Below are 24,358 nucleotides of genomic sequence, written 5' to 3'. Positions count from 1 at the left end.
TAATTTGGTACATATATGATTTTAAGTTTTTTTGAACTTTAGGTTTGACGACTTTTAAAATGTGAAATTAATCAAATTTTATAAATTTTTTATTGGAAAGACTATGAAATTAAGTTTAGAAATTTGAAATTTTACTTTATAGACTATATACGATTTTAGGACAAAACAGAATTGTACCAAACATAAAACAAATCTAAATAGTTTTAGTGTCGTTTATGTTTTTATAGTTAGTTATAAAATATGTATAATGATATGTTTTATATCTGTCAAAATATCTACGACTATCATTATCATTCAGTTTGGAAATTCTAGTCATTTAGATTAATTTATTCCACCTTTGACAACATAATGGTTTTTGATGTTTTTTTAACAATTAAAGGATCTAAATTCATCAATTTTTTTCATGGTAGCAAAACCAAAGCTACATGCTATCTTTCATTTTTCTTTTATTGAAGCTTTTCTTTGGTTTACAATACTACACCTCAAACTTTTGTACAACTTTAAATTTTTAACAGATTTTGTTTCTTTTCGGTTGTATTATCTATTTTAACATATTTTGTTTCTTTTCGATTGTCAAATACATAATACATAAAAAAGATAATGTGATCACATCTTTTTTTTTTTCTACATTTCCATATTTCATAGTATACTATAATTTTAATATATGTATGTTTCCTTAATTCATGTTATCCTATCAAATTAGCTAAGCGTCGGAGAATTTGGGTTTCAATTTACTACCCTTTTGGATTTAAAAAGTCTATAAATTTCACAGTTGTACTTAATACCTTATAACATGTACTTGTCCTCTTAAATAAATATAAAATTATAACGAAACTTAAAAATAAAGGAATAAAAATATGAAAGTTGTAAAAGAATATATATATATATATATATATATATATATATATATATATATATATATATATATATATATATATATATATATATATATATATAGGGTTAGGTTCACGTGAGACGGCTTAATTTTGTGAGACCGTGAGACGCATTTTTTAATTTTTTTTAGTTAATTCAAGTTCCAAAAATAATATTTAAAAAAAGAATTTTTGGATTTTTCTATTTATTTTGCATTTTAAAATTATTTTTAGATTTGGTCTCACAGTCTCACAAAATTAGAATGGTCTCAAATGAACCTGAACCTATATATATATATATATATATATATATATATATATATATATATATATAATGATATTAATGCAAACCAAAACATTAATTCTCATGTTCAGAATCTCAATGTCTTTCTTATGCCCTATTGTTTAAGCTTCCTGGAAATAGATTTGCATCTCACGCTTCAACAGGGGAGATCCATTACTCTTCGAGATGGGTCTTTTGATTATCTGTAGAATAAAAATATGAAAGTTGTAAAAGAATATACATATATATATATATATATATATATATATATATATATATATATATATAATGATATTAATGCAAACCAAAACATTAATTCTCATGTTCAGAATCTCAATGCCTTTCTTATGCCCTATTGTTTAAGCTTCCTGGAAATAGATTTGCATCCCACGCTTCAACAGGGGAGATCCATTACTCTTCCAGATGGGTCTTTTGATTATCTGTACAAAAAACAACACACATCAAGTGTCCGATATTTGACAAAATAAGTATATCAAGACTTCCACCCATCAGCTATCATCAGCTAAAATATCATACAATCATGACAAAGAATGCAAGAAAAGGGAAAAGGACTTATTACAAACTACAGGAAATAGAAATATACATTATTCTTTTAACCAATATAGACTTTCCTTTTATTAAGGCAATGGACTTTCCTTGGTTTGTCTTATGTAGAGCGTCTTACTCTCATTTCAACCACAAATAAAATATATTTTAATTTTATTTTTTTTTGTATTAAACCATAATACTTTGAACGTACATTGCTATAAATGGGTGGCAACAAATACCAATGTACTTTCAAATACAATCATATTTAGCCTGAAACATTTCCAGATGCCAGGTGGGACAAAACTAATAAAATACACAAAAAAAAAAATTTGCTGATTTTTGCATATTGCATCTTACTCCTAAAATAAAATAAAAAAATTTCTGATTTTGTAGAAAGTATTCTCAAAATATATAAAATTATACCAGAGCTGTAGGATTAACTTGACCGGAATCTGATAAAGCTGCAAATGAAAATTCTAACATAATTCCCCAACTTGAAAGCCAAAAATATGAATGTAAGTACATTGTCATTATTCCGTTCATAGCTTTATATTACTTTCATGCTATTTTTCTTCTTTCTTTTCTTTGTTCCTTTCCTTTCTCAACATGTTTGCTTGAAATCGTCGGTTATCCTCAAGTGCTTATCTACAATTTAATAATTACATATCAAAAAATCTATATATGATGTTAATAGGCGAATATTTTTTATGTAAAACCTTGAACTATGATTTAAAGGCTTGGAACAAATAAGGATAAAGGGCACACCACTATCTTTGATCCTCTTTGGTTCTTTATCATTTAGATGATCATACTATTGAAAGGTTTAATGAACCTTTATCTCTTTTATAGGGACACAAAAGTCAAAATCATTCATTTACGTGAACAAAAATTAACTTAAAAACCAAGATGACTCTTAATAGAACTCAGTACAGATTTTTACCTTGAACGAAGATAAATCATCAATCCAACATAATATCTACCATGTCCAAGTCCATCATGCTATTAGAGAATTCAATTTTCTGTGAAAAGTAAAAACAAAATCAACATCTTTTAGCCAAGTTACATATGTATGCTCAAATTATGTTACAAATACAATTTTGTAAGAGTAAATGATTCCATAATACAGTGAAAATAGTATTACTTTCCAAAATTCGAAAGTCAATCATGATCTTTTTGGAAACCAAGAAAAGGATTTTCATTTTGACTTTAATTTGGTTCGTTCAAGATATATTTGTCACTAAAATAGATCATTGTAAGATAAAGTATGAGGCTAAAGATGGTATTAAAGAGTACAATAAATTGTGAGAATAGGGGTAAACTAGTCATAAACAATCAAGTACTTGATTCTTACTTGCTCATCAATAACATGGGCATAAATGATTCTCCAAATTGGTCAATATGTTGAAATAGACCCATTCTAATAGCTTGTTGTTGGAGGAAAAACATTCCATTGATGTTGGTGGGACCTACATTTATATCCCCAAAAGTTTTAGCAATTTTATCAACAAACTTTGTGCATGTAGCTCAAGAAAATTCAAACAAATCTTATTTTGGTTATTTTACAAAAAATAAATCCCTAAAAAAAAAAGGCAATAAGTTGAAGAAAATTTAGTACTGTAAAGAACTAAACCATCGCTTTCTTCCATTCCAAATAATTAAATAAAATATGCAATTGAAACGTAACTCAAGATGCAAACATATAAACACAAAATTAGGAGAATCTTACCATGTTCTTCTTATCGATTTGTTCAAAACCTTCACAAACAGATGCAAACATATAAAAAAAACTTATTTCGGGCACAACTTCTAAAATTTAAATTGCTAAACACATAAAAGTTACCTTAAAGTAATTTGAAGCACTGGCATCAGAGATAATGACTTTCCAATCGATAAATGAACATTTGGGAGAGATAGAGGTGGTGCACTGTTGGTGGTTCATTTTGGTCGTAGAATTGATAGAAGAAGTGTGATGGAAAGAGAGTGTGAGTCTAGTTGGTTCTATCTTCTTTGAACCACATCTAATTCCTGGAAATGTAACTTAACAAAATGTAAGAACTAAAATAATTCAAAATCCATTTCACATGCATTAAAATACATCAAAAAGGGGGCATACTCACATATATTATATTTTAGACAAAGATGAAGAAATATACCTAAATCGTTTGTATGCGTAAATCTGGGTCTAAGCTTTTTAGAAAAAAATATATATTTAGAACAGTGTCTATGGTTTTCTCTTATTATGCAGTGATGTTTCTTGTGTTCAATGGTGAAAGTCCAGATGATCTGAAAATAGAAATCAAACAAAAAACCAATTAATCAATTTCCCAGAAAATTTGTATTTAGTGGTGGGAAAGGACGTACCATAGATTAAAGAATAATAAGAAGAAATGATCTTACATCGAGTTTGATGGACTTGCACCTTCCTATAATCTTCACCCAAGTCAAATAAGAAGAAGAAACATTATCCCTTCGATTTTCAATAATCCACGTCCATTCTAGCACCTTCCATAATCTTCATCCCCGATTGAGAAACCATAGGGTTTTTTTAGAGAGAATAATGAGCGTGGTGTGGTGGCGGATGACAATGGTTAGGGTCTTCCAGAGAGAACAATGTGTATATGGATAAGAGATTTGTGTTGAAGGAAAAGATCGACAAATGAAGATCACGACGACGCAGATGATCCCTGAAGGCGGGAGAAAAGAACAAATCAGTGATTTTTTACTACGTGTTCATGGATCTATGCTTTGTGGCGTTCCGATGGTGACAATGGTAGAGATCATAACCTAAATAGAGAAATGAAGAGGGAAACAGTGATAAAGCTTAATGTTGTCGAGAAATCTAGCAAAAAAGATGGTGGGTTGTCATCGTCGTTGAGGGAAGCCATTGGGAAAAGGCTAGAAGAAAGTGAGAAAAAATGTGGAACAAGATTTCAAAAAAATTTGAATGATACATGATTTTCAAGTCGTAGAATGCCGCCTAAAGTTTTTCAAGCGAGCATCTTGCTCAGGGAGAGTAAAGAAGCTTTTATTTTTATTTTGTTAACAAACATTTATTATTTTATTATTTTAATGTTAACTTCGGACTATATATATGTTATAATATATTTTCGGCAATAAGATTTGATTATAAAATATTTCATTTAAATTCAACACATATGAGTTTGAATCTTGTATTCTTCACTGGTTGGCCGTTTACAAAGTTTTGACGAAAGCATCACTTTCGACCCATCTCCCGCCTTTTTTCAAGATAAGCATGGGATGCAGGTCGTCGTCGTCGCTAAAAGCATGGTCGACGAGCATTTGTTATCATCAAGAGAGGAGAAAGAAAAAGGAATTAAAAGAAAAGAAGATATATCCATATTATAATAAAAGAACAATTTTATTCTTCTTTTGACATGTGTCATCATATTAATATATATATTTTTTTGTCATGTGTCACTCTATTATTTCTCCTAATTAATACATGTTACTTGTCAACCTATTGATTCTCTATTTCAAATTTCAAATTTTAAATTCATCACTCTAATTACATTAAATAAAGTTAATATAAATTACAAAGTGATATAATTTTATATATTTATTTAAATCAATGATAAAATAAGTGATTAATAATTTTGAGTTATACTATTAAAATTTAATTAATTTTATAATCATAGTTCCCACGAGATATGTTTATTATAAGGCGGTGGGATAGGCACCATTTTTATTTTTAAAGAAGTTAAGTTTAAAAAAATATATGGAAATAGAAAAACAAATGAAAATCACGAAACCAAGAAAGCACATGGTGTGCATATATGTTAAAGTACATTGATATTCTAATATGTTTATACGTACGGGTGGGGGTGCCGGGGTGGAGTAGTTGTCTAAAGTAAACCACATGCTCTCGTCCGATCTACTACGTGGACCGTGGACACGCAGAACCTTCTTCCTTCGTTCGTTTTCTTTTCCCTCTATAAATGCAACTCAGCTCAACTCATTCGTTGGATTATGTTTCCTTCGCCTTCAAAATCACATCCATCACATCTCCACTTTCAACAAAAGGTATCCAATTTCAGTTCAACCTTTCATCTCTAATTGTCAATTTACCTTTTTCTTATTTAGAAACCTCCGATTAGTTTCTAATTAGGGGTTTCTTTATTTTAGGGTTTTTATCCTCTCCTTCACTCACAAAATGAGTCTGATGCGTTTGTTTCTGTATAGTAATTGAAGGAGTTGTATATTTCTGTGTAGGCTAGGGTTGTTGTGAGTCACCAATTAAAGAGTGTTATCATCTTATTGTAGTTGCAGTGTATGGATCCGGCTTGTGTTATCTTATACTCATTGATCTAAGTTGTATGCAGGTATGAATCAAATCGGATCTGAAGATATCTAACAGCTGGAGCTTGGATGGAGGCATCATCTAATCAACACCATTACTGGAGGCCTACGCAGAACCTAAGTCTGTACTCGGGTGATGTAAGCCAAGGTAGCCAGTTTTCCAACAATTCTACTTCTTCAGTCAGCTTCTCCACAAATGGCAGCCCCGTATCGGTATCACTGCAAGATTCTCATCCAGACACCGACTATAACTCTCAGGACGTCGACGATTTGCAGTTGAGGCTCAGAGAACTGGAAACTGCTATGCTGGGAACCGATGAGGATTTTCAAGACTTATTTGATGTTTCTTCTGCTTTGACTAGTGCTACTACCTGGCGTGATGATGATTGCAGGACGATGAAAGAAATGATCGATAGAGGAGACCTGAAACAAGTGCTTCTTGCTTGTGCTAAAGCAATAGCAGAAAATGAGTTGATAACTGCGGAGTGGCTGATATCGATGGCACGTCCTTTGGTGTCTGTTTCCGGGGAGCCCACACAGAGATTAGGAGCTTACCTGATGGAAGGGCTGGTGGCGAGACTATCTGCTTCAGGCAGCTTTATCTACAAATCTCTGAGGTGCAAAGAGCCAACGGGGCCTGAGCTCTTCTCTTACATGCACATGTTATACGAAGCATGTCCTTACTTCAAGTTTGGTTATTTGTCTGCAAACGGAGCCATTGCAGAAGCCATGAAGAATGAGGACAGAATCCATATAATCGACTTTCAGATTGCACAGGGGGGACAGTGGGCTACTCTTATCCAAGCTCTTGCAGCTCTGCCAGGTCCCCCAAGGCTAAGAATCACCGGAATCGATGATTCCAGAAACGCATATGCAAGGGGCGGAGGATTGGAAGTGGTTGGACAGAGACTAACAAAGCTGGCCGAGGCATGTAAACTTCCGTTTGAATTCCATGGATTGCCTGTTTCCGGTTCCGAGATCGAGGCTCGACATTTCAGGATCGACCCGGGGGAGGCATTGGCTGTTAACTGTGCGTTTGTGTTGCACCATTTGCCGGATGAGAGCGTGGATCCTCAGAATCACAGGGACAGGATGTTGAGGCTGATCAAGGGTTTGTCCCCAAAAGTGGTGACTCTTGTTGAGCAAGAAGCTAATGTGAACACTGCCCCATTCTTGCACAGGTTCCAAGAGGCGTTGAGCTACTACTCGGCTATGTTTGAGTCGATTGATGTGACTGTTCCCAGGGATCATAAAGACCGAATCAATGTGGAACAGCATTGTCTTGCTGGTGAGATAGTTAACATAATCGCGTGTGAGGGGGCTGAAAGGGAGGAGCGACATGAGCTTCTTGGGAAATGGAGGTCACGTTTTGCTATGGCTGGATTCACTCCGTATCCTCTCAGCTCTTATGTCAATGCCACCATAAAGACCTTGCTAGACAACTACTGTGACAAGTATAGACTCCAGGAGCGAGATGGGGCCCTCTTTCTTGGATGGATGAATCGAGACTTGGTCTCCTCTTGTGCATGGAAATGCAAGTTTTAGATCATCTATTCTTTCTAATCTATGTGTTTTGTTTGGTACTTTAGTTTGGTAGTGGACTAGTGGTAGTGGTAGTGGTAGTGGTATATCACACACACTGTCAAAGTACGTTTTGTGGTAATAAAGGTTCATTCATTGTAACAAAACTTAAACCACAAACAAATAAAGAGTCCAAAAAATATGGAGAATTAACCTAATAAGTATACTAGTGAGTGTTTACAAAACTAAATCATTTAGTTCCTGGAATACATAGATACATTATAAATATCTGCTTATGGTTAATTGTTGCCTTCAATTCCCAACCATAGACACAAGGTAAGGCTCCTTGATATATATATATATATATATATATATATATATATATATATATATATATATATATATATATATATATATATATCCTCTAAAATCACGTGTGAGAGTGAGAGTCAGAGTGAGTTGGATATACAGTGCCACATTGAAAAAAGCAAAAAAGCAGCCAAGGCAAGTGTCATGGTCCCAGCAGTATTCTCCCAATGTTGTGCGGATATGAATTAGAAGAATCATAATTATCATGATGGGGATGGGGTTCAACCTCATTCTCATTGGATCGATAGACACCACCATCAAAGGCATAGCATGCCAATTGAGGTTTGTAATCAGTAGAATTAACCATAAGATCAAGGGATACACCAATACCAACATCCTCCTCTGCTCTAGTACTCCTTAGATTCCCAACAACATCGTGACTTCCATTCCTTGCAATAGGCACATCATGATCATGTTTCCCTTCATATGTGGTGATCACTGCTTTCGGGTCATGGGATGCCCTTTCTACATGTTTCCTGACCTGACATCCACCGCTCGTGCACTTGTAGTAACTCCTAACATAAAAATATATATATATATATATATATATATATATATATATATATATATATATATATATATAAGTTATCAACCAAGCAACATGAAACAACCGCAAAACACACACACACACACCTGGGATTAGGATTACCCCGCACAACTTTTTGGCCATATTTACGCCAACGGTACCCATCATCCAATATGTCAACCTCGCTTATGGTTTGGACAACCACACGTGGCTCACGGATAGGCTTAACCACCGGGGTTACATCATAATCCATTCGCCTGAGAATCGATACAAAATCACTTGATGTATATTAATTATTTCAACCAATATACTCACAAGTCACAATGTTATTACCTCCTTTTTGGATTCGGATCATCATCTTCATCATCCTCATCACGACTGTTGTTCTCATCCACTTGAGTTCCACTGGTGTCCGTGTTGGGAGTCTGGCTATTATTATTATTATTATTTGCTTTTGCTGAAAGGCCTTCAACAATAAAGGTCTAATCAGGATTCAGGAGGAAAGGAAGCAGCATCCACATTGGATATGAAGAAAGAAGAAAATGCAAAAGTTACTCATCTGGTTACCTGGTTGAGGTTGACCAGTTATGGCCATAGATGATACTTTATGAGTAGCATTATGATGATCCTCCTCTTGTATAAGTATTGATGATGGATTGAGGCGACGGGTAGGCTGAGGTTTGGGATGATCATGTGTACCCTTATACACAATCTCTGTGATTTTCCCAGTATAACAAGAACGTTCAAAGATCTTCTTCACTTCACAGTTGGGATGAGTACACTTGTAATAGCTTCTAGGAAATTCACTTCCTTTCACCACTTTCTGACCATACTTTCGCCAATTATATCCATCATGATCATCACCTGCAATCTTATGCCCCTCTCCTCCATCCACCCCATTTGCTAATGTTTCTTCTTCTTTTGGTGCTGCATATGACTGATACTCACTTCCGTTTTTATCTGGTACACTACTTCTCTGGATGTTGAAACCTGCAGAAACCTTTCATCTAACCAGTATTATAATTTATAATTTATAATTTATAATTTATAAATCAATCACTCTGACTCTTTTACAAACACCAAAATCACCTAAAACCACATCCTCAGATAATATCTTACCAATCAATAAATAAGTGCACCAAAGTGAATATACCTCAAGTCCTGCACAAGACGATGCAGTGTGCGGCTTAAACTCAAAGAAGCTGTAGTTACTGTCATCCAAGGACTTGCTACCGGAATAGTTGCCATTCAAGGAGAAAGCTGCACAGCTAGTTAATCTTTGCACTGGTTGAGGCTTAAAAAAAGAACCAGTGGTTGGAGAAGGCTCTGCCTACATAAACACGTACTAATCATCAAAAAGCTTCAAGTATACACATTACCTGTTTCTACAAATCACACTAAACAATAGTGCACAATAAGCAAAAGAAATGAAACAACAGAGACAATAACAAATGAAGCTTGCAACGACAATGGATGAAAACATAATCTAGAAAGGCTTCGGGAGAAGCTCGTTGCTTTCATGAATGATCATGGAGTTCATTTCTGTAATAACATACTTACTAGTCGGATAAATTATCCCATAAAGGCATAAACTTTGCACAAAATTACTTTGTATGGTACAAAGGGAGGTCCCAAACTATCTGGAACAGGGAGTAGCAAACCAAAAGAAATCTAAGAATAATCCGGATCCATATCAAATCAAAGATAAGAACTTGAATGTTACCTTAACGTTGGTGAGGAGGACGGGGGATTCGAGGAAGGAGGTAGGGCTGAGACCTGGAGGGATGGTGATGCAGGCGGACCTTGAGATGGGAAGTTTAGCTGGCGACATGAGCTTATACCTAGCACCCCCAACACCAATGTTTGTGTTTGTGGAGGAGTTGCAGGCGTCTTGGTCTTCCATGACTGAAGGATACGATCCGATTCTAGGTCAGCTGAGAGCAGCAACAGCACCAACAAGGAAGAACCCTTTCACTTTCAGATTCAGTGGACGAAGAGTAAACGGCGTTTTCGGACATTTCACACACTTAACGGAGACGACACGTACAAATTGATGCTGCGACTGCTAGTGCTTCCTCCGATAACCATTTTGTTTATTTGTTTATTGACAAAACTGCTTTTATATATATATATATATATATATATATATATATATATATATATATATATATATATATATATATATATATATATATATATATATATATATATGGGAAAAGTGAATATACCCTTAAGGGTATATAAACTTAGGTATCCAAATTCACCATACCATGTTGTTTTGTATCATATAATATATTCTAATTGTCCAATGTTCTTATAATTTAACTTCTATCTTGATTTACTTCCATTATTTTTATAAATTATACATTTATCTTCCTCTTACATAATTTTCATTTTCAACTACAATATATATAGCCTAGTAGGTGGTCGGCAAAAATATGTGATGTAAGAGGACGGTAATACTGAAATTTCGAAAATCTTGAAAGTAAATCAAGTTAGGGGTTGAAGTTTAAGAATATTATAATGAATATATCAAGCAAAACGACGTATTATGGTGTGTTTGGGTACCTAAGCTTATATACCCTTAAGGGTATATTCACTTTTCCCTATATATATATATATATATATATATATATATATATATATATATATATATATATATATATATATATATATATATATATATATATATATATATATATATATATATATAGATCCGGTAAGAAATTTTTTTTGGTAGGAAGGTAAGAAGTTTTTTTTCTACATATTTTTTTGACGAAGAAAATAAATGAATCACTAGATGATTCATTTCTAAGATGATTCACAAGAAAAAATTCCCAAAAAACATCTATATGATTCATTTTTAAGTAAATTAAGAAAAAATTCATTTTTATGATAATTTTAGTGAATAACAACAAAATCATTGTATAAATGAATCATCGACATGTTTTTTTGAGAATTTTTTCTTGTGAATCATCTTACAAATGAATCATCTAATGATTCATTTTGTTTGTTCGCGAAAAAAATATGTAGAAAAAAAACTTCTTACCTTCCTACCAAAAATTTTCTTCTTATTTGATCTTGACTATATATATATATATATATATATATATATATATATATATATATATATATATATATATATATATATATATATATATATATATATATATATATATATATATATATATAGGTAGGTAGAGGTTCATTTGAAACCACCTATATTTTGTGAGACATGAGGATCAAATCTTAACCTTTGATCAAAATTGATCTTGTGGCTAAAAAATAACCCAGATTAAGGTGCCTAATTAAGTTTTCAGGGGCAGTTTAGTCAATGTTTTAATAATAATAACTAATCATGTTTTATCTTCTATTTATCATTTAACGTAACAAGATGTCGTCTCATTCATGTGATGAATTTCTCAATCGCAACCAAATCGATCAAATCCTCCGCAGAAAGTTATCTCTTTCACCTGATGAAATCGCAACTAAAATTATGATATTCAAGAACTTCAAATTTCGATTGTTAGTCTATTCAATGATTTTCATCAGATCATCATCATCAGCACATCGATCATCAATTGATATCGATTTCCAACAGTTTTCAAGCTTTGATTTTTTCACAATCAAATATGTGATTTCAGCAATTCATCATCATCTTAGATGTATTCACAGTTAGAGGCTTTGATTTCAGCTATTAATAATTTGTTTCAAGATGTATTTTTTTCCTGCGCATTCGAGCACATATTACGTAAAGAAAAGCAAGCAACAATAACGAATCTTTGAGCTAATATGCATTCTTTCTATAAATTAATGAGGTATGTACAAAAAATTATTATTATTATTGAGCAAATTCCATTAAACTAAAAATGCACTCTACATGTTTGATGAAAGTTCTGAATGAATAATGAGTCTAATGTATCACTCCCTCCTTCCTACGGCTTAAGTCCTCTTTAAGAATATGTATATACTTACAAAATATGAGTCACAATTGGTGAAAAATGATATAATGTTTGCTTCTCATATTAGCTTCACTACAGTTTTGTTGATTTTTTTTTTCAAACACAAAAGACTAGAGATTGATTTTAGCATAATTTTGTTTAAATCTTGATAGAATTGTATATTATTATGATTAGAATAATAGTATGTTTTATGTTTTATTTGAAGTATCATGATGTATATTTATGCATGTTTGAAAGATTTTGAAAGATTGGTGCTTGCATCGTAGGGAAATATCTTACCATGTTGATGCTTGGAGCTTGGAACATGTTTTATTATTGGTTTGCCTCTAAATGATTAAATCATATTCTTGTTGATATAAATGTTGTTCTTTTTCCATCATATTTAGACAAGTACACTAAATGGTGCATATATGAAAGATTGGTGTAATCATTATAGGGAAATCTCAGAGTATGTTGATGCTTGAAGCTTGAAGCTTGAAGCTTGAAAGATGTTTCCTCATTGTTTTTATTATTTTGATTATATGAGTGAAAGGTTTAGGTTAGTTACTATCCTCCTTGTTAATAGCATGTGAAGTAAAAGATAAATTTGTACCAGTTTAGTATAAAGCATAAGTCGTATTTGGTCGCATTTCATCATATTTTTTATTACATTACATAGTAAATAGTATACTATTCAGATTAGAATAATTGAAAAACATTACTCATATGTCCTTTTATACTCAGAAATTTAAGTTTAGAATACTTTGTAAATATTTATATAATAATTAATATTAATGGAATACTTTTTTGTAGGTCAAATTAATGACGGTGCTGAAAAATCACACTCAAGCAATGAACTCGTTTCAACTAATGATTATTTAGTTTGGATTTTGGATATTCTACATGTACATACATGTAATTTTATAGTCTACTTTGATTGTTATTTGTTGAACTACTCAATTAATTCCACATTTCGTTTAGAATATGATACATGATAAAGTGCACATATTTAATAATATAGTTTATTATTATATGTTCTATATTGATGATACTAATATCTTATTGAAGTGTATAATTCTATTTTTAATAATTTATAAGTGTAATATTCTAATACACGTTTATCAATGATGACGTAGTTGAATGTGTTTTCTTACTATGACTAATATTCTAGATTTGATTATTGTTATGTGTTATATTCTACATTGATATTTGTTGTTGATATAATCAAGTAGTGTTATATTTTAAAAAGCTCATTATGTATAAACCTCTGAAAAGTAACAACATATAACACTATTATAATAGAATGTTCTACATATACTACACATTATTTTCATGTAATAAATTAATTTATATATTTAAAAACCTATAACATAATTCTATTAGAATATTCTACATGTACATTTATGAAAACGAATAACACATAACATTATTCTATTTGGATATTCTACATATACATATTATTTTTATTTAATAAATGAAATTATTTAACAAGAAACCTATAAAATTATTCAATTAGATTATCAACATCATACATCATGCGTAGATTCAAATGAGATGATCTTAATATTATGAGGCTATGAGACCATGAGACCATATTTCTCTAGTGAAATATTTTAATATTTTAGTATTCATAAAAATATAATATATATATATATATATATATATATATAATATTCTAATGTTCTAAAACATATAACATTATTCCAAAAGAATTATTATACATGAACATAAAACCTGTAAAATTATTCTATCAGAATATTTTACATATCCATAGTAAATAAGTCTTATTAACATTACATATAACTATAAATTCATTTTTTGTTTTTTGTAAAAAGGTCATTACATATAAATCTATAAAAACCAACAAAATTTAACACTATTCTAATAGAATGTTCTAAATGTCAATTTTTTTGAGACCTTAAAATCATTAGACCATTTTTCTCTAGTGAAATATTCTATTATTTCAATGTTCATAAAAATATAATAAATGTAATATTCTAATATTCTAAAACATATATCATTATTCAAATAAAATTATTATACATAAGCATACAACCTATAAAATTATTCTATTAGAATATTCCTCATATACACAATAAGTATGTTTTATTAACATTACATATATCTATAAATTCTAAAATACTACTATAAAAAAGTCATTATATATAAATCTATAAAAAAACAACATTTAACATTATTCTAATAGATTATTATATATGTACAGAAAACATTTGATCATAAAAACATGATATTTCAAATTGGTCAAAGCATAACTATTTTTTAACCATGACTATTATTCTATGAAACATTCACTGGCCATTAAAACAACCATACCTATTTTTCAAAACTAAAAAAGATAACCAATATTCAAACAAACAAAACACTACCATGTCATTCATAATCAAAGACTTTCAAATATTTTAAAAAATTATTCGCGTCCTTCCAGTATGTTTCTTGCATCGATCCATTCCAGCATCATTTTTAATGACCATCCTTATCAACCTTTCCCTATTCCTTTGCTTCGTCAGTTACTTTCTTATGGAATTGGAATCTGATTGGTCAAAGCATAACTATTTTGTATGCTTCTTATTCTGCAAAAAACCTTCTTTACTAAAGTCAATATTTCACATTTCCACTTACTATTCCAGAATAAATTTCCATCTGTCGCATTAAGAACACATCAGAATAAATTTCATTAGCTTTCAATGTGTATCAAACACTAATCCGAGCTACAGTAAATAATTTCAAAAATATTTAACCGAAACTACAATAAAGAAGTTTATTTCTAGCCCAAGCTATAGTGAATCAAGACACACTAACCATAGCTACAATATAAATTTCAGAAAAATAATTCCTAATTTAGAATAAATTTTTTAACAACTTCTTGAAGCCTATTACAAGAGATGATTTAGAATCTACATTATGTAGAATCTAAATTTGAATCTAATATTATTGAACTAAAACATAAAGAGATGAATTCAGTTATGTCAGGATAAAATAACAAATTTTCAAAATTTTAGCTTTGACTTATCAAAGTAAACAGTAACATTTGGTTAATCAATAAAATAACATCTTAAATCAAATTTATGAGGTGACACCAAACTTTACAAATCATAATACCTAGAATATTAAGTTACTAAAGACTATTTTACTAATATTTTTACTAGATCATCCAACTTATCAAACAAAGTAACATCTGAATCAAATTAAGAAGTACCATATTACTTATCAAACTAGAAAACTTAGAATATCAAATTATCCAACAACATTTCACTAAATATTTACTAGATAATCCAATTACTCAAGCAAAATAACATCTAAAATCAATTTAGGAAGCAAGTTGTGTTTGCATAACATTCTATTATTTTCAATAACAATTTTCTTGCAGAAAATATGAAATCAATACACAGTGCATTATCTTGAACACCTAGCGAGCGATCACTAAATTTACCAAACACCTAACTGACACTAGAAGTATGAAACTAATAAGATAAAGCAAACAAACTAAGATCTTGAATCAAATTATAATTCAAATTCCAAGAATATCTCTACAGATTTTGTGAATAACTTCATTTATGCATAATAACATAGCTTGGATTGTAGATTTATTTACACTGAAATTGTTAGCAGCCAAAAATGAGTTGATGGAATCTTTCATTACCTGATGAGAAGAATCCTTCCTCAACTAAGAATTATGAGAAGAAGTAGCAGTTGCAGGATTGGCAGAAACATGATTCAAGAGCAGAATATGAATAAAAACGTTTAGAATCAAAATGACAGTGAATCAAAAATGATTTTTAGGGTTTTATTGGGGTTTTTGGAAGATTGGTGCAAAGTAGAATCAGAATGAGAAGAAATCTCACAGATGAATACATCAACTCATAATCACATACATATTATAAAATCGAGAATTAGAATATTTTAACTTAAAATCACACACACATATAAAATCAAGAAGAAATTATAGTATTATACGTCACCTGGATTAACTCTTGATGCAAAATATGAATCTGATTCTGTAGAATGATCTATTTGTTGTAAAACTAAGCTTCGATTTCATTTGATTCAGGAATGTTGATGCTCGAGAACTTGATCCGATTTTAGAATCAAAATAACAATGTTGAAACTCCGAATCAGAACGAAGTAGAAGATGTTATTGATCGAGATTGAATAAGACGAATTTTGTTGTTCGTATCGAGGTTACTAAGGGTTTTGCAGATCAGAATGAAGAAGATTGAAGAGGATAAAAAAATTTTATGACCTGAACGAAATAGACAGTAAAATCCCCTTACTACCCCTCTGCACCCTTATTCTAATCCTGAAGTTCCATTTAATTGCAAAAATGCCACCGTCTCCTTGTGCTTCCTTATTGTGTAATATGATTTTATTTTAGCCATAGATTATTCAAGATAATTGGTCAAGATTTGGTCCCATTGTCACACAAAATACTATTGTCTCACATGAACCTAACCCTATATATATATATATATATATATATATATATATATATATATATATATATATATATATATATATTAGAAAAACTACAAGATATTTAAAAAAATTTAGAATGAATCCAAAAAGGTTTCTATTTGCTTAGAAGTTCTAAAATCAAAGTTTTTATGTGTTTTTGATTTTTTTTTTTTTTAAAAAAAACCTTGAAAAGACATTATGTCTTTTTATTTTCCTTTTTGTATTTTTATAATTATTAAAATACTATTTTAATATAAAAATAAAAAGACAAAAAATAATCCCCACCCACTTACATCTCTCTCTCTCTCTCTCTCTCTCTCTCTCTCTCTCTTTCTTTCTCTCTCTCTCTCTCTCTCTCTCTCCCTCTCTCTCTCTCTCTCAACCGAGGAACTTCTCATCCCAATCCAGTCTTCTTTTTGCCACCTTGAAAACCTCTAAGACTGATTTTAAACTCCATCAAACTCATCAGAAAACAAACTCATCGGAAAAATCCTAGGTAAGCTTGGAACTGCTGGAGAAAAAAGTACTCCAGAGGTAAAGTGGGCAAAGTATCATCATCGTCATCATCATCCCTTCCTGATTTTAGACCTTTGTAAGTATCAAAGGTTCCAACATTATTACATATTATGGGTAGATCTAGGGTTTTGTCCATGTTATTCATGTTATTACATAACTGAGTGAGGTAAATCCATAAAGTTAGCAAATTTATGGATTCCAAGAGTTCATTGACTATCATATTGCTCAGATTTGAAAGTTGGTGAGGTATATGAGGCATGCATGAAAGTTTAAAGCATATTTCTTCATTCTTGACCTTGAAAGGGGTTGGATTATATTGGTGCATGCATGGCCCATAAAGGAAACATTTTTATGGACCCTAAGTGTCCCCTTTAACTTCTGGATCAAATGGATTCGAGGTCTTAGTGGAATAAGGGCTTAAAATGGCAACTTTTAGCTTCAGACTCACTCACAACGTGAGATTCGAAGAATCCCCATCTTCTTTTAGAATCCTTGGAGCTCACGAGGTGAGAATGGGTGCTCACATCGTGATGCCAGTTTAGGTGGTTTCTTTTATTGAGTTGACTAGGTTGGCTCGAGGTGATTGGGAATCGGACGAGTGGACTGTCACAACGTGACTAAGGCCTGATCACGACGTGAGGAAAGAAATTTGTCATTAAGGGCAATTAACTTTGACTTTGACCTTGAACAAGGTTGACCAAGTTTGACTTAAGGGTATTTTGGGCATTTTGGATTGTGTTTGAGAATTGGTCATTTGGTTGATAAGGTGACGGTTACAGCTGAGATTCATAATTGGGACCTTATCAGCTATTTTCCAGATTGAGAGGTGAGTTTTCATCATTGTACTCATAGGTCTAAGGTACCAAGGCCGACCTATTAGCTTGATATCTGTTATAAATTGATATGGTGAGTCTGGGTTGGATCAGCATGATTATATGCTAGTTGATGATATGTATAGACTGGTAGATCTGTAAGACTACATGTGATTTCCGTATGCATGATTATTTGTCTGTCGAATATGTTTGTTATTTGCTGTATGTCGACATATGTGTAGAGTTGAGGTTGTACTGCTCTATGTTGTAGTAAACAAACCCTTGAGCATTCCAAATATAAGCTGAGGTTCGGTCGGCATGCCAAACTCATATTAAGGGCTCGGGGGCATTCTAGATACGAGTTAAGGGACGTTTGACATGCTAGACTCATACTGAGGGCCCGAGGGTATTCCATTTCGATGACTAAAGGGACTCATCGTATATTGGCATTCCATCCTGGGGTATTCCATCACGATGATGATTGGACCCAAAGGTTGACTGGGCCTGGGGTATTCCAACCTGATGGTTAATTGGACCTGACATGTTATTGTATATGTTATCTGTTTGTAAGTTGGTACTTTATGGGAACTCACTAAGCTTTGGCTTACGGTTTTAGTTTATTGCTTCAAGTACTTTTGATGATCGTGGAAAGGCGAAGGCATGACCATACATATCCTCTGTTTATGGCTTATGATTTTGGGATACTATGATATGGATAAACAAACTGAAAACAATGATTTTGTAAACATTTTATGACTTTGGGTTGCTTTCGAAAGTTTTAAATTGTTGTGATTTTTGGGACGTTGCAAGTTGGTATCAGAGATTTGGTTTGAGTGAATTGGAGGAACACTCGTGTGAATCCAATATCAAACTAAGGAAACGAAAAGGTTTTAAAAAAGTGATTTTCAAAATTGTTTTCAAAATAATTAAGAGAGTATGCGATGTGTACGGTCAGCTGGAGCCAGTGAGTAGACCCTAAATTACTACACTTTTATTAGATATTGTGATATGTTTGAATGACATGCTAGTAATAAGGTAGGGATCTTCAGGAATTGCATGATAGAATTGCCTGATCATATGAAGCCTGATTGCCTAGGGATTTCCTTACATGAAATTGACATCATTACTGTTGTCACACCCCCAAACCGAGACGATGGAAACGTTCGGCGGCGGAGGACGTCATGTACAGTATCACAACAATTGAATAATAGTAATCAAAGAACAACAACCATTGTATTGATAATATAGTGTTTACATTGCATTCGAATCACATATGATTAACTCCAAAAGTAAATAACAAAATAAAGACTTGAAGCTACTATGCTTTGTCTTCTCGAAACATGTGCGAGTACATGTCTACTAGTGTCCTAAAAATACAAGTGGTTTTGAAAGTGTCAACATTAGAGTTGGTGAGTTCATAAGCATTTTGTTTTAGAAAGTATGTTCTCTGTTCCTTGAAAACCATAGTGTGTTCCTCCAGAAAATCATATATTTTATGATGTAATGAAATGTAAGAAATGTGACCCAAACTAATTCCTTCTACAAGTACTTAGTGTATACAAATTCTCTACAATCCGGATCGAACAGACAATCGATTGTGTGGTTCTGCCCTAAGCCCCCAATTAAACAAGGAATAAGAAATGAGGTGGAAACAACACATTCCACTGCCTGTCGGATCTTCATTGTATATAACCCTAACGTATTCACTAGATACTTACAGAGTTAACTGTAATGGTCCTTTTTGAAATGTGAGTGTGCCCTTTCAGAAAATCCAATATTTTCTTAGTATAATTGAGATGTAGTCTTAAACTGTTAGACCAACATGTATGCATGTTAATGTACGCTATGTTTGTATACTTGTAGTTTTATTACTTGATAAAACTATATTAATATATGTTTTCCCCAGAACTATGAGCTCTATACTAGAAAATAGTGTATTGTATTTGTATATAGTGACCTAACCCATACCTGTTTCCCCTTATTATCACTTAGGGTATACAACTTATATATAGCCGAGATCGAATGGATAGTAGACTATATGGATTTGCTCTAAGCCCACAACCAAACAAGGAATATGAAATAAAGCGGAAACCACCCATTTTACTGCCTATCGGATCCTAATTATATATAACCCTAACATATAATTGAATAATAGTAATCAAAGTAACAACAACCATTGTATTGATAACATAGTGTTTACATTGTATTCGAATCACATATGATTGACTCCAAAAGTAAATAGCAAAATAAAGACTTGAACCTACTATACTCCGTCTTCTCGAAACCTGTGCGAGTACTTGTCTACTAGTGTCCTGATAATACGAGTGGTTTTGAAAGTGTCAACATTAGAGTTAATGAGTTCATAAGCATTTTGTTTTAAAAAGTATGTTCTCTGTTCCTTGAAAACCTTAGTGTGTTCCTATAGAAAATCCTATATGTTATGATATAATGAAATGTAAGAAATGTGACCTAAACTAGTTCCTTCTACGAGTACATAGTGTATAAAAATTATATACAATCTGGATCGAAACAGAAAATCGATTGTGTGGTTCTGCCCTAAGCCCCTAACCAAACAAGGAACAAGAAATGAGGCGGAAACGACACATTCCACTGCATGTTGGATCGTCATTGCACCCTAACGTATTCACTAGATACTTACAGAGTTAGCTGTAATGGTCCTTTTTGAAATGTGAGTGTATCCTTTCAGAAAATCCAATATTTTCTTAGTATAATTGAGATGTAGTCTTAAACCGTTAGACCAAAATGTATGCATGTTAATGTACACTAAGTTTGTATACTTGTAGTTTTATTACTTGATAAAACTATATTAATATATGTTTTCCCCAAAACTATGAGCTCTATACTAGAAAATAGTGTATTGTATTTGTATATAGTGACCTAACCCATACCTGTTTCCCCTTATTATTACTTAGGGTATACAACTCATATATAGCTGAGATCGAATGGATAATAGACTGTATGGATCTGCTCTAAGCCCACAACCAAACAAGGAATATGAAATTAAGCGGCAATCACCCATTCTACTGCCTATCGGATCCTATTTATATATAACCCTAACATATAAACTAAGGAATCATAGAAGTAGCATTCTAGGTCCCTTGTAAATTGCATGTTATTGTTACTAGAAAAGTTGTGTAATCTTATTATTAAAATAAAACCTTTGAAGTAATGTTAATCCCGTAAACAATCTTTAGTTGATACTATAGTGAATTTCATATAACCATGCTAATATGACCTAGTGGCCTCTATGACGTTCTTCAGGCGTCGGAATATTATGACATTTGTCACCCCAGGCCTGCCCGCCTAGCTATTGCAAGCAACTCATGTGCGGGGTTGTTAGTCCCGTATAGATATATACACAAATTCACGCTCTCCCTCCAGGAGACTCTGGTTATAATTTATCTAACTTGAACTTGTACCTAGATGGGTACAATGAAGTATTGTCTCACAACCATGTATTAACTAGTTTACGTGTAGTGTTATAGCGTTCTCTTGTACTTGAAACTGTATGTATTACCTTGTACTAGTGTACGTTGTAATTTAAAATAATTATACTTAAATAATTATTTGGTAGTGTATCCTTGAATTGGTAAAATATAGTAGTGTTCCCTAAACTATACCTATTATAGTTTAAAAGTATGTTCTTGTATCGTTTCTTGAACTTAGTAAAATAGTGTAGTGATTCACAAACTATACCTATTATAGTTTAAATGTATGCTCTGTAATGAACTGAAAGCCTTTGCAATTTAACAGTGTGTATAAAGCGGTAGTAAGAGATTTGTGAAAAGTACCCTCTTGCTCGACATGTTACAAAAGGGTTATTCATTTAACGCACAATATTTTATATTCATAACATATATAATTAAGAATGAAAAGACAATCAAATAAATAATTCTATCACAAACCCACAACCAGACAAGGAACAAGATTTATGACGGAATCGTCAATTCTAAGTCTGTTGAACCTTATTATATATATATATATATATATATATATATATATATATATATATATATATATATATATATATATTTAATAAAATGTAGATATTAAATCAGTTTAAAACTTTGCAAATGGTTTGAAACGGTTTTGAAATCGTTTAAATGTTAACACAAGAGTCCTTGTGTTTTACTTGTATTCCCCCCTAAAAACATTGAAATATAGTGAAAACGTAGGGCTATGAACTCACCTCTAGTTTGTGTTCGAGTTTGGATAGCGAAACTGTACAGACGATTCTCGGGCTAGCATACGTGAAAATAGCGTTACCCTAATAATATTTAAACACATACGTATTTAAATTAATAAGATATTAATTTAAATAATAAATAATAAATTGAAGTGTTAGACAACACTTAATAATATAAGGAATACTTACAAAAATTATTGGTAATTATTTGAAATAATTCTAGACGTTGTCGGTGTGTGTTTGGGTGTTTTCGATTGGAGGTTTGAAAATTTGTAGATATTGATGAATGTTCTTGGTGTTCTTGGTGAAAATAAGAAGATATAGGTAGAAATCTCTTGAAGATATGGGGTTTACAGATGATACTTGAGAGCAAAATAAGAAGTGTTTACAGTTGGGAAATGGAGAAATGAATTAGGTTCACGGTTGAAACTATATATATATATATATATATATATATATATATATATATATATATATATATATATATATATAAGAGTAGTTTATGGTTCATAATGGGCCTTAGGCCTTGGGTTTTCGGTCCATAATGGACTTTACAAGGGATTTCAGCCACAAATGGGGTGATTTCAGTCGTACACAACCTAAAACCCATTTGTTCTAGATTCATGCAACCGAAAACTCATTTGAATTAGATTCTCATTGCCGAAAACTCTATGTTTCTAGAACCTTTGGACTGAAAACAATTACTTTCTTGATTCTTAGACCGAAAAATCCAATGTGGGGTGTTATTCCATGATTTAAGTTTAACCTTTCGCCTTATGTTGTTTTATACTAACCTAAATTAACTTAGGTTTTAATCCATATTCAGTTACTAGTTTATAAATATGCCCCTAAGGCTATAGATGATACAATGAAACAAGGATTGTAATGTAGTTTCACTTATACATGGTTAGGGTTTAGACTTGTTGGATCTAAAATTTTCGGGTTGTTACATAGTCCCCCTGTTAGAGGGAATTTTGTCCCGAAATTCATTCTACAGTGGTTACTTAGGAACTAGGAAAAGAGGTGGGCACTTATGTTATGTTTAATCTCCTTGTCCTCAAGGGAATTCAGATCCTCGCTTGGCGTTCCAGCAGAACTTCACTATTACTCATATATAACCCTGGTGTATTCACTTGTTACTCATGGAGTTATTTGTAATGGTTCCTTTATATCTGATGAAAAGTTCTTTAATAAAACCTATATTTCTTATTGTGACATCCTCATTTTCACGGCCAGAAAAGACCGATTTTGTTTATGCTTTATAAAAATCAGAGTACTTCTTTTCATAAAAATGTTGTGGAATTTGTTCCCAGAAAACTACGATAAACACGTTATCAAAACATTTTCGAAGAAACATATTTTTATTTATGTTAAAACATTTGGGATGTCATCATCAATATAGAAACATAAGCATAAACGGAACTTACATTTATTTACACTAGTGATCTACATCTCTTTCAACTGTCAGTGTAATGTGACTTCATATCAATATATGTGATGTAAATAAACTGAGTGGGTCAGGTTGGGAAACCTGGTGAGTACATAGGGTTTTCAACCCACAATAATATAAATTATTATGTTTAAATATTTAAGCAATCAATCCAATTAACTATCCCCATTCTCTTCTTTATTCTACTCTAAGAATTCAGTTATTCCTCATTTATTTATTCCTAAGGGTTATCCTAAGGAATAGGCACGAAATCCATCGTTGCCAAGGTTTACTTAACAGACATTAAATCCATAGTTCCCAAGGTTTATCTCGTTTATTGACAGTATCGTTTCTGAGACTCCTCTCGCAATACAGGTCAATGGGTTTTATCTCGTTTATCGACGATATCGTTTCTGAGACTCTACTCGCAATACACGTCGATGGGTTTTTAGAGTACACATGGTGAATACACAGTTCAAAACACCTACAAGTTGCGAGCCTGCTAGTGTCCACTGGACTGTCTAGAATAGTCCGTGGTTGTCA

General features: G+C 32.0%; 1 protein-coding gene and 1 pseudogene across 2 annotated transcripts; one reads left to right on the top strand and one right to left on the bottom strand.

Moving 5' to 3' along the window:
* Nucleotides 1-5,550: 5,550 nt before the first annotated feature.
* Nucleotides 5,551-7,709, top strand: LOC145004738 (scarecrow-like protein 21 pseudogene; annotated as a pseudogene). The gene is made up of 2 exons (XR_013662432.1): nt 5,551-5,745; nt 6,045-7,709. The product of XR_013662432.1 is annotated as a scarecrow-like protein 21 pseudogene (transcript).
* Nucleotides 7,710-7,728: 19 nt separating this feature from the next.
* On the bottom strand, nt 7,729-10,534 carry LOC145004739 (putative WRKY transcription factor 20). Its single transcript, XM_078963720.1, has 6 exons — nt 10,161-10,534; nt 9,591-9,767; nt 9,005-9,437; nt 8,771-8,903; nt 8,545-8,694; nt 7,729-8,426 (listed from the first exon to the last, which is right to left on the bottom strand). The coding sequence occupies exons 1-6, from the start codon at nt 10,338-10,340 to the stop codon at nt 8,054-8,056; spliced, it is 1,446 nt and encodes a 481-aa protein (XP_078819846.1). The 5' UTR covers nt 10,341-10,534; the 3' UTR covers nt 7,729-8,053.
* Between the last annotated feature and the right edge of the window lie 13,824 nt (nt 10,535-24,358).

Source organism: Lactuca saligna, chromosome 7 (assembly GCF_052625555.1).
Source record: "Lactuca saligna cultivar CGN05327 chromosome 7, ASM5262555v1, whole genome shotgun sequence".
In the NCBI taxonomy this organism is placed as follows: domain Eukaryota; kingdom Viridiplantae; phylum Streptophyta; class Magnoliopsida; order Asterales; family Asteraceae; genus Lactuca; species Lactuca saligna.
Note: the sequence above shows the minus strand (reverse complement) of the source record. Positions and strands in the feature narration are given on the sequence as shown.